This window comes from Streptopelia decaocto (assembly GCF_964273445.1).
Source record: "Streptopelia decaocto genome assembly, contig: HAP1_SCAFFOLD_272, whole genome shotgun sequence".
Taxonomy (NCBI): domain Eukaryota; kingdom Metazoa; phylum Chordata; class Aves; order Columbiformes; family Columbidae; genus Streptopelia; species Streptopelia decaocto.
In genome coordinates this window covers 36,464-47,820 of record NW_028115499.1, presented here as the reverse complement: position 1 = coordinate 47,820, position 11,357 = coordinate 36,464, and the positions used below count along the sequence as shown (strand labels likewise).

Here is an 11,357-nt window from a genome sequence, read left to right as displayed (position 1 = left end):
GCACTTGGTTGTACTGAACATTGGTAAACACTGGTTTTTATTCTTCGTGTGATAGGTACTCTGTGCCAAGGCTGAGAGTGGTTATCTAAACTCCTACGTTGTGACTCTCATTAGAACATGACTTGGTGTCTGAGAATGTTGTTGCCATCTTGGTTGCCCAGAGATGCTGGCTACCAGTGAAGAACAGCCATAGAGTTATTCAAGGGAATCTTGATTTCTAACTCTGTCCTGGTTTTGTTAAAAAACAAGTTTCGCTTTTAGTGAATTTGCCTGTCAGCTAAAGCCTTCATATTAGCTGTGTTTTTCTGGAGAACCAGATACATGTTTTGGTAAACATAGCAATGGAATGCAAACTTATTGATAAGGACAGATGGACATCTCGCGAGAGGGGCAACGAGAAACCGGTGACTAAGAAACTGAGCAACAGTGTATAACATTCCATTCACGTGAATATTTCATATAAAAGTGGGAAATGACGAGGATCTCGCCCCTTTTCCCTTCTGCTTATGGCCGACGTTAGGAGAGGACCTAGCTAGTCGTCCCTGCGAACCGAGGCCTAGTGAGAGACTGAATCCAGCTCCGGTTGGCTGCAGAGTCCAATCCAGGGCTTCAGGTGCCAGCTCTGCAGGTGCTGAGACTTTCAATATAGGTTTTGTATATTTTGTATTATTTTCTCTATTCTTATTAGCAGCATTAGTAAAACATTTTTAATTTTTCCAACTCTCTTCTCTCTGTCCTTCTTTCCCTCCCGATCGCCTGTCCTTAGTGGGAAGGGGGGAGAGGGAGGGGCAAAAGAGGGAAGTGGGGGAGAGAGGAGGTTAACAATACATCTGCCAGGGTTTTATTGTCACCCCGCAATCTAAACCCACAACAAACCCCCGCTTTGAGACCTGCAAGTGCAGAAGAACCATCGTGCCCTAGGTCTGGCTGGGCAGCAGCAGAAGCAGCCAGCTCCGGAGGTTCACCTGGCCCAGTCCTCATCACTTCAAGTGCAAGCAGACAGACAGCGAGGCATTACGACTTTGAGAAGCCACCCTCCACAAAGACACCAAAACACACTTGGCAAACACGTGCCTCAAACCAGCACCGTCTACTGAAGCAGAGAAATAAACTTCACAGCAGAGTCGGTTGTACTGTTAAGTGACATTCTTTATTTTATTCCTGCTGGGGAACACTGGAGATCATCCTCCGTAAGTGCTCCAAAGACTGGATGCTCTTGTGTGGCTTGTATTCACACAATTATGACATATGCATTACAATTTCTGAAAATTTTGACATACAATACAGTATACTAGGAAGTAATTGATGATGTTAGTTATAATTGTTTAGCTTCTTACTTACAATAAAACTATTAATTATTAGTTAGATAGAAACTAAGCACTCTGCTTCTAAACAATGTATTAATTAATCTTCTGTCATGTCTCTTGTCATGCAGAAGGACCAGAACTGGAAAAATATCCCCTCCTTTTGCAGGTGGTCAGGAAGCAATTATCTCATGTCAACTGGCTAACGACAGCTACATCAGTAACGATGGGTACGGAACTTAATCACAGCATCCCTTAATTTAGCAGCTTCTCAGTACGTTCCCAGTAGCCCCGAGGGGGTGTCATGGACAGGGGGATCCTTCAACAGCCCGCACACGGCCGCCAATTGCGCTCCTGAACCGCAGCTGTGCAAACGGCACATTCTCAAACGCATTTCGCGGCCGCCCGGCCCCGCGGGAGCCCCAGCGCCGGAGCCGCAGCCCGCTCGCCCCGGGCCGGCGTCACCCCGCCCGCTGTGACGCCCCCGGCCCGCCCGCTGTGACGCCCCGAGCTGACGCTTTTAAGCCGCCCCCTGCAGCCGCCGGCTCTCAGTGCTGTCGCCGCCGCAGCGGGACCGGCAGTGCGTGTGTGGCTCGGAGCGTCGGGAGCTGCGACCCAGCTCGGGACTCGCCTCATCTCGGCTCTTCTCGCCTTCGCAACGCCCTCTAACGTTCCTCTCCCGGGGCTCGGTTCTGGGCTTCTCTTGCCCTCTCCGTGCCCTATACCCTTGCTCACCCGGGGCTCGGTTCTGGGCTTCTCTTGCCCTCTCCGTGCCCTATACCCTTGCTCACCCGGGGCTCGGTTCTGGGCTTCTCTTGCCCTCTCCGTCCCCTCTACCCTTGTCCGCCAGGGGCTCGGTTCTGGGCTTCTCTTGCCCTCTCCGCGCCCACTCCCCTTGGTCTCCGGGGCTCGTCAGAGTCCGCCGGGCGACTCCTGCGGCAGCTCATCCCGGAGCGGGCCGTGCCCTCGTGTCCCCCGCACCATGCAGAGCTTCATGGCACTGCTCGGGAGGGTGCGGGAGCGGCCGCCGTCTGACGGCGCTTCCGCGCCCAGCACCGCCGGGGCCTCGGAGCTCCGGGAGAAGGGCCGGGGCGGGCTGCACGGCGCGGCCGCCCGTGGCGACCTGGCCTGGCTGCAGCAGCGCTGGTGGCGGAAGAGATGCTACATCAACTCGCGGGATGCCAACAAGCAGTAAGAGGCGGGCAGTGCCCATAGCGAAGACACACGTGCTCTGGCTGGAAGAGCCGGCGAAGCCCCACACGATGGCAAGCACCCTAGGGACAGGCCGGCTCTGCAGCGCTGCCCTTACCGGAGGCCCGCCCCAGCTGGGACAGGAGCCAGCGGATGCGCTCTGGCACCAGAAAGCTTGCTTTTGGCTTCTTTTTTGGCAGTTGAGCCTTGTGCCCCTAGGTGGTTGGCCCCACAGCCTGAAACGATGTCTTCAGCCGTCTTGTCTGTGCTAACTGGATGTATTTAATTTCTAGGACGCCTCTGCATCTTGCTTGTGCGAACGGCCATGCAGATGTCGTTCGCTTTCTGGCAGGAAAGCGGTGCCAGCTCAACCCTCATGCAATGTTTCGGAAAACACCACTGATGCTGGTACGTGGAATATGTTACGCTGTCGTACGTGGGGCTTGTCGATTATGCACTGAGCCATACCTGGCTTGCGTGACTCTTTACGTAGGCCTGCATAGAAGCAGGTATGTTGCAGTCAGTGGGGAAGGGGCATATGTTGCCTAATCTGTGAAGGCACTCGTACTTTCCCGTGTTGGGAAGATGCAGGAGCTCTGACAGAGAAAAAGGTACGTGTCGGAAGTTACTTCTCCTTTGTGGCTTGTTTCCAGGCAGTAGAGCACGAGCACAAAGACTGCGTGACTGCTCTGCTGGAGCACGGTGCCGACCCTGACCGCAAAGGTGCTGGCGGCAACACTGCCCTTCACGTGGCTGCCATCGTGCCCAGCAAAGCGATGGTGGAGCTCTTACTCGAGCACAATGCCCAGATTGAGGCTAAGAATGCGGTAAGCTTGGGCTTCGGTAAGGCTTCTCTTCCCCAGCCTTTCCTGTGTTCTTCTAAGGGAGATGGTTTCTCCTTTCAGTTGGGATACACTCCTCTTGCCCTTGCCATCCTCCAACGCCACGAAGAGATGGTTGAGTTCCTCATTCAAAAAGGAGCTGATGTGCACACTCGAGATCTGCATGAAAGGTGAATTCTCATCAAAAGTGTGCATGGGACTCCTGAGCATTGTTCAGGCTGGCTTGATGGGAGCCATAGGAATGAGCTTTGAAAAAGAACCAGGAGCTGTCCAGAAGGAGCTCCTTCTGTGCCCCTGTGAGAGCAGACCCGCACTCGGCTGCTCTCTTACCTCGGGGGATGATCTCTGCACTGGGGACTGCAAGCAAGTGTTGGCTGTAGTGCCAGCACGCACACACGTGCGCGTGAGCGTGCACACACGTGCACACAGAAACACAGACACACACGCACACACACCTCCCCGAGTCTGCTCCGGGGAGACGCTTGGCCTGGAGACCTCCCGAGGTCCCACCACCCTCAAGTGTCTGACGCATCCACGTGTTCTGCTGTAATTTTGCTCTGCCTGTAGGAGGGGAAATGATTGTTTGAGGAGCAAAGAAGGACTCAAGTAATGGCAAGGCAATGTCTGCAGAAGCTGATGTATTTCCTATGGTTTCTTGGATGCTTTAGGACCACTCTTGAGATTGCCGCTTATGCTGGGAATGTGAATGTACTACGGCTTCTTCTTCAGCATGGTGTTGATCTTTTTCATCGAAACAAGTATGGCCGTGCAGTTTTGGATTATCACCGTCAGTTTAAGCCTGAGTAAGTGCTTTACATCCTTGTTAGAGCAGCTGCATTGTCAGCATGTCTGTGTTGATGTGCAGCCCTTTTTGCTTGAATGGGGTGTTGAGACCTTTGTTGAAGCTGGGCTCAGTGACATCTTCTGATGCATCTCTTTCCGTGTCAAGAGTGGATTTGCAAGCTGAGGAAAACTTCCCTCCACAGCTCTGTCTGGGAATTCACCTGCGTGCTGCCAAGCTCCACCCAACTGACTAGCAACTACCTGCCTTTTGTTTCAGAGGGGATCCAACCGATATCCCTGATGCATTAAAATCTTCAGTGGTTTTCCTCCTCTTGTGGGCAGCTTTGCTCCCCAGTCTGCAGTAGTAGTGCCATGAGTGGTGTGTGTGTGTGTGTGTGTGTTGCCATTTAGACCTGGCTCTGAAGATGTGTAGGATGGCTCATGAATGGCTGTTGCACTTCCAGCAGAAAGAGGATGCAAGAGTGGGGATAAGATCACTGAGTTCATTTCCTTCCTTTTTCTATGTAGAGTTGTAAAGACACTGGAGGAATACAAAAACTGTAAAAGAACAGGAGAACGCTCTGTAGGAGGCACAGGAGGTCCCGCAGTACCTGAGATCTCTTGCTCTGGGACAACTGCTGCCCCTCCCATGGGAGCACCTGTGCAGACTGGAGCAGGTAGGATCCCTCAGCATGGAGGAGGTGATGAGGACAAATCGCTGAGGCCTTAAGGACAATGAGAACCCTTTGTTAAATGCAGGGCCTGGGGGATGGGAAAAGACAGAGTTAAACAAGCACTCAGGACTGCATTGTGCCTCTTCTCTCCTTTGAAGGTGTCTTGCCAGAAGCTGGAGCACAGCAAGAGGAGGAATGTGACTCCCTGTCTGATTTAGACCTAACTTCTCTGAAGGTGGGGCCCAACTGGGCTTGCTTACTTTTGAGCTCTTTTCCTTCTGCTTCCGACACAGGCTTGGAATGCCAGCATCTCTTCGGTCAAAATAGACCCTTGAGATCATCGAGTCCAGCTGCACAGCTGGCACTGCCAAGTCCAGAACTGAACCATGTCCCTTAGCAATACATCTCCACGTCCCCTGAATACCTCCAGGAATGGAGACGGGTCCAGAAGCAGTTTGTGCCAGTTCTAACGCATGTCTTAATTTCCACAGACTGATTCTGAAGGTCCAGAGGAAGTGTCAGCTCTCATGCCGCCTCATGATGCAAACCAACAAGGAGCGTGTGCGCAGCCTGTTGCAGAGGAGCATCACATTGGTAATTTCCTAAGCTTCTCTGGAGTGAAGCGGCTGGGGAAAAGCAGAGTGAAATAAGCACTCACAGCAGCGTGGCGCTTCTTATCGCTTTGTAGGTGTGTTGCCAGCAGCAGGTGAAGCGCAAGAAGAAGAAGAAGAGTTTGACTTCTCTTCTTTGGATGAGGTACTTTGTCTTCCTGAGCTAACAGAATTGTTGCACTTGTTAAGCCCAGCTGCTGGAAGGCAGTGTGATGCTGCAGTGTTGCTGCGGATTCCTCTCATCACTGTCTGTCGGTCTGTGTTCTTGCTCGCTCAGGTTTTTGCACTGGAGAGAGAAGAGCTTCCGCTCAAGAAGGAGGCTTCAACACAAACTGATGGTCAAGGCGACACTCAGGTGACTCTTGGGGCCTGATGCACATATCTGTAAATCAAGCCTGTCAGCTTAAGGAGACCTGTTCTTGCTACTGGGTTCCTTTTGGAGTGCTGCAAAGAGGCAGTTTTTGAATCAGGACCTGAAGCCTATTTTGGATCCCTTTTTGTTCCCATTGTGAAGCACAGGTGCTGCATGAAGAGGGAAAACGTACGGTTAGGAAAAAGTCAGTGGCACAGTCTCTCAGCCTCTGTTTGGAGGAGGAAAATACGGAAGCGTTTTCCGTGTATTAGGAAAGAGAAAGCATCCTGATGAGCTGCCGGTCGTTTGGATGTGCTCAGCTGAGAAAGGTGCCGGCAGGTGCCTGCTGGTGGTGGCCAAAATCTCTCGTCTTTGAATTCACTGAGTCATAGAAGCTTAGAATGGTTTGGGTTGGACAGGTCCTCTAAAGATCATTTAGTCCAAAGCCCTGCTATGGGCAGGGTCATCTTCCACTAGGTCAGCTTGCTCAAAGCCCTGCCCAGCCTGACTTTGAACGATTCCAGGGATGGGGCACCCACAACTTCTCTGGGCAGCCTGCTCCAGTGTCCCACCACCCTTGTTCCAACCCTCTGGTCATTTCTGTGGCCCTCCTCTGGACCCACTCGAACAGGCCCGTGTCTTCCTTGTGCTGGGGACCCACGAGCTGGAGGCAGTAGTCCAGGTGGGGCTCACAAGAGCAGAGCAGAGCAGAAGGGGAGAATCACCTCCCTCCACCTGCTGGCCATGCTGAAGATCAGTCCAATGATATGATCCCATGACTAAAAGCATGCGTCCTGTTGTCATCTTCTTACTGACTGCTCCCTGCTCATGGAACACCATTTCTTTAGGGATGCATCAGGTGGCTGCGGGAGGAGCTTGTCAGCGCTCTCAGAAACTGCTCCAGAGCAGAAGTTTCACTTGAAGTCGAGAAGCGCTCCAGCAGGGACCTGCAGGAACAGAAACTGCAGCTGCAGAAGGAACTGAACCGTTCTAAAGCTCAGGTAGGGAGAAAGCCTGTCTCTTGCCTCTTGGCAGGGACCCAGGCCTTTTCTGTTGCAAACCAGAGTGAGGAACGGAGCCTTAGTTGGGGGTCCACTCCTTTTTATCAAGCCTAAGCCGACTACTGCGGATTCTTGCTTTGGTTTGACAGCTGCAGGAACTGCAAGAACGGCTGATCCGGACCGAGTGTTATGCCGAGGCCCTGGAGAGTGCCATAAAGAATAAGGAGAGGGAGCTAACAGCTTCTGAGAACCTGCGGAGCCTTCTGGTCACCTCTTCTGGAACTGCAGCTCTCCCAGAGCTGGAAGAACGCATGCAACAGTAAGGAAGTCACACAGCAGGGCAAGGCTTTGCTTTCTGCGATTGTGGGAAAACAACTGGACTGCCTTTGTGCATGCCAGCAAGATAATACCACATGGTTTTCAAAGATGCTTTTGTTTCAGATGAGGTTCTATCACACTCTTCCTTTGGGATTTGTGCTCTTGTGGACTTCTGTGATAAGACCTGTCCTTCTTTTTTAGGCTCCAAGTCGGAATGGCCAAGCTGGAAGCCACAGCCCGGCAACAAGCCAACACCATGGAAGCCCTTCGGAAAGAGCTGCGAGCCTCTGCCTCAGTAAGCTAGTCAAAACCTTCCCTTTTCACGAGCTCCCAGAGACAAGTTCCATGTTCAGGTGGGGAAGTTTGAAGAAGAGGTTTTCCCAGAGAGCCTGGGAGAGATAATTTCCTCTGTTCTGCTGACTACAGGCTGCCCTCCAAGTCCTGCTGCCCCATTCCACAGCTTTCTGGCCTTGAGAGTTGTCCCATGAGACTATAGCCAGTCCTACTTCAGTCCCAGCTAATGCCGTCTTTGTGAAGGACTTGGCAGTCAGGGGCTGGCTTCGGTATTTTCTGCTTTAGAACACTTGTGAGGTTGAGACCCCAGGCAGCACTTCAGACAGTCGTGCTGTAGAGGCATTTGGTACCTTCAGCTGCAGACGTTCCTTGGGCTCTGGTGGTGCCGAGCGCTTCATCCCAAAGGCCTGACTGGCGTCATCGGACTGTGACAGGAGTTCTTCAGTTGCCTCTGCTCTGGTGCCCTTCCTGTTTTAGGGACTATGGGTTCCTTGGCCACAAGATGTGGGCCCATAATGCAATCAGAAGACCTCCAAAGATGAGAATCTGTCTGCACCTTCTGCATGGAGATCTGTTCCTGTGCTCTGTGGGTGATGTATCTCTGCTATTTTCACAGCGTGGGAGCGAAAGCAAGGAATTGAAGAAGCCGGCTGAGAAGAAACGCCAATTGGAAGCGCTTCTGGAGGAAACACAGACAAGTAATGGCACCCTGGAGGAAGAACCTAGCGGGTATGGCTTTTTAGTGCTTTAAAAAACCAGCACGTTGAGTAATAGTCAAGCACTGCTGAACTCTAATGTAATAGCACATACTAACCACTTGGGAGCAAATTCAAGCCTCACATTCCATCTTATAAGGTGCTTCTTTGCATAAGTCCATGGTTTTAGAAAGCTACACAAGGCCTCTCAAATGCAAGCTGCCTGCTGTTCTCCTGGGAGGGAAGGAAATCTTTTCTTCCTCTGTGCAAGTAGACTTCAGGCCCTCCAAGGGATGTGTGGTACTGGAGCACTGGTTGCTCTCAGCAATTCCTGGCCTGTCAAGTGCGTTACAGACAGACGAAGGAAGCCATGGCTGTGCCGCTCACCTAAGAGGAGGTGAAAAATACCGACTTTTGCTTTGTTTCATGCTTTCCTTACTAATTTGCTGCGCAGCTTGGAGACGCTTCTGGAGGCATCTCAGACAAAGCTGATGGAATATACAGCGAGGAAGAGAGAGTACCAGCCCAGTTTCCAGAGAGACCTGAAGAACAGCTGTTCTGAGGTGGCCAAGCAAGTTGGTAAACAAAGAAGAAAGGTGAGCTCTGGTTTGTTTAGTGGATTGGAGGTGATTCTTTTTTCTGCTGGATCCTGAATGATTCTCGTCCTATACTTTTTTCCATGTTGCTAATTATCTGTTAGCTGTATTTTGCAATTGATTGAATTCTCTTGATGCTCCTGCTGCTGTTGTAGCAGTGGATGGTGATGACATTGAGGAACACAGATGTAGTTACCCTGATGGCTAAAAACCATGAGCCAGGAGTCCCAGCAGGGCTGCGGAGCTCAATGGCCTCTCCAAGCAGGACGCAGTCCCGGGGCCCCAAGTGAGAAGAGCAGAGAGGGTCACCATCATCATACCACGAGATTTTAATACTTTTGAATGCTCTGTCAGCAGGTGACAAAAGCAGTCTCAATGGCCTCCCACCTTCCGGATTTGCACAGAAGTGAGTGACTTTAGAGCTCTCTCTTTGACTTGCTTTTGGTTTGCCACCTACAAGTTGGTGACATTTCCCAACAGCTGGAGGTGCAGTTGCAACAGCACATGCAGCAGGCAAGATAAACCCAGGACCTGTGAGAAGATTTTCCGCTTTGCGTGGGACTCAGGATCAACCAGTCCGGAACCTGGGCTTAGCCTCAGAAGTCATTCGGGACTCCTGTGGTAGGTCACAGCCAAGTAAAGCATTCTAAAAGAGAGATGGGAGGAAGAGCTGGACAAGAAATAAGGCAAAAACCACAAGAGGTTGATCCCTATCTCCACGGAACGCAATTTTTGCACTTGTGGCTGTAGCCCACATGCTGTAGCTTTGTTGTTGACACATCTGAGTGTTTGGTTTTCTGGATCTGGATCTGCACATTAGTGCTGTACTTCCAGCATCCAGTTTCCAGTGCCACCTTTGGCCCAGCCTGCTGTATAAACTAACACCCCACACTAACCCTTCCCCAGCCACTGCTGAGCCTCCAGCACCATCAGCCGTGACAAGATGCCAGAGCAGAGGAAGCACCGGTGCCCGAAACCAGAGTGGTCACAAGAGAGAGGAATGAAGCCTGCAGACCTTGACATTCCATCTTGTGCAGCCATTGCCCTGCATCTGGTGCCAGCTGTATTCTTGCAGTGTGCTATTTAATAAATTGTGTCGTCTAGTCCGTGTCTTGGTTTTGCTGCCCCATTGGAGTGCTTGGGACCTCGCGGGTTTGGATGAGGACAGTCCTATCTTTGAAGGCTCACTCAGGCTCTCAACCCATGCAGGCACTTAGCATGTCTCTCTCTGTGGTTGCTCTGACGGAATATCAGTCGTGCAGGCGCCTCCAAGAGGGAACACACATCTGTGTCCTTTTCCTCTGAGGAGGCCTGAGACATGGTTGTACTCAGGTCGGGGACTTGCGCTGAGCTACTGCTAATAATCAGTTATCGGGCTCTTCCTGCCATCCTAGAGCAATCCTCCTGGTGGTCTGGGCAGAAGGTGGGGGTTGAGCTTCTGGTAGCCATGGAAGCTTTGCAGTTCCCAGAGCGATCTGATGGATTTGTTGCCCGCCGAGGGGGAAGGTGCGAAGAAGTGGGCACAAGCTGGGACGGGGGAATGGCACCTCAGCCAAAGGGAAACACTTTTCTCTTGTGAGGGTGATGAGAGAGCGGTGTCAGGGAAATGAAATGGATTCAAGTGACTCAGAAACAAAAGGAAAGGAAAGGGCCTGACCTGGTTTTGGCTCTTCAGCAAAGAGATGTCTCCAGGGGCTCTGCGATCCTTTGTGGGCTGAGCGTGGTCACGGTCATGGTCCTGCTGGCAGCTGGGGACACCACGTGCAGCAAAGCGCTCCCCTTCCTGGACTCCACGCTGAAATTCGGTTGGAAGCAAGAACCATCACTGACTCTGGTGTGTGGGCCCTGGTCTGTTTGGGAGCGGAGGGTGGGGTTCAAAGCTCAGCAGGACTCTGGGAGGAAACTCCTGCTGGGCGTTTCCCAGCTGACACACGCAACTCTGATCTCTCCCACTGACGTGGGCCTTCCCTGGCATAACCCAGCATTGACTGTGGGATTTGCATGAGCAACCTCAAGTGCCATTTAAATCTGCCACTGTCCACCCACCTCAAAGTACGCGCTTTGGTACATCCTTCGCGAACTCCACCTGAAGGGAGAACCTTTAGACTTGCAGCTGTTTTAGCCTCCTAGCCAAGCAAGGATCTGTTCCCTCTCTCCCTCTCAGTTGCCAGGAGAATAATAAGCTCCACAGATTTAGTAACTCAAAGGTTTCACTCTGAATACATCACAGCTGTGGAAAATATATACCCCAGCTTGCTGGGCTGATGACTTCCAACTGTATCCAAAACAATCATCCTGGGAATTCCCAGGCTGCTTCCCAGCACCAGCCTTTAGCAGGAAACATCTTGAAATTTGAAGCCCGAACTTGTAAGACCTAGAAATGTGAGGTGGTGGGTATCCAAATGTTCTCGGCGTGCCCTCAAGGGTGGGCACAGCGTGCAGGAGTCGGCAGTACAGCACAGGTTGGGTAGGAAAGGACGAGGCCTCCTCTCTTCTGCTTCTGACACGTACAAGAGAACTGTGCGGTCAGGCCCAGTCAGCATGGGTTTATGAAAGGCAGGTCCTGTTCGATCAGCCTGATCTCCTTCTATGACAAAGTGACCGACCTAGTGGATGAGGGAAAGGCTGTGTTGTTGTGTATTTAGACTTCAGTAAGGCCTTTGACACAGTATCCCACAGCCTTCTCCTGGAGAAGC

The 11,357-nt window shown here is 51.9% G+C and overlaps 1 protein-coding gene across 2 annotated transcripts; it reads left to right on the top strand.

Moving 5' to 3' along the window:
• The first annotated feature begins 2,136 nt into the window (after positions 1-2,136).
• LOC309452724 (uncharacterized protein) lies at positions 2,137-9,756 on the top strand. 2 transcript variants are annotated; one of them, XM_082077374.1, is made up of 17 exons: positions 2,137-2,903; positions 3,149-3,322; positions 3,401-3,507; positions 4,006-4,140; positions 4,649-4,797; positions 4,953-5,029; positions 5,286-5,388; positions 5,483-5,550; positions 5,683-5,760; positions 6,606-6,758; positions 6,908-7,077; positions 7,278-7,371; positions 7,987-8,099; positions 8,520-8,661; positions 9,019-9,067; positions 9,142-9,282; positions 9,568-9,756. In XM_082077374.1, the coding sequence occupies exons 1-17, from the start codon at positions 2,772-2,774 to the stop codon at positions 9,663-9,665; spliced, it is 1,983 nt and encodes a 660-aa protein (XP_081933500.1). In that variant the 5' UTR covers positions 2,137-2,771; the 3' UTR covers positions 9,666-9,756. The 2 variants fall into 2 exon arrangements, with proteins under 2 accessions (XP_081933500.1, XP_081933501.1); XM_082077375.1 differs by lacking the exon at positions 9,568-9,756 and having other exon boundaries at positions 9,016-9,269.
• The last annotated feature ends 1,601 nt before the right edge of the window (positions 9,757-11,357 follow it).

Excerpts from the sequence above, each read along its gene's own strand:
- LOC309452724 (XM_082077374.1), top strand. The coding sequence starts at position 2,772 with ATGTATTTAATTTCTAGGACGCCTCTGCATCTTGCTTGTGCGAACGGC. Across the intron at positions 5,030-5,285 it reads TAGACCTAACTTCTCTGAAG|ACTGATTCTGAAGGTCCAGA; the intron begins GTGGGGCCCAAC and ends TAATTTCCACAG. Across the intron at positions 5,389-5,482 it reads TGCAGAGGAGCATCACATTG|GTGTGTTGCCAGCAGCAGGT; the intron begins GTAATTTCCTAA and ends ATCGCTTTGTAG.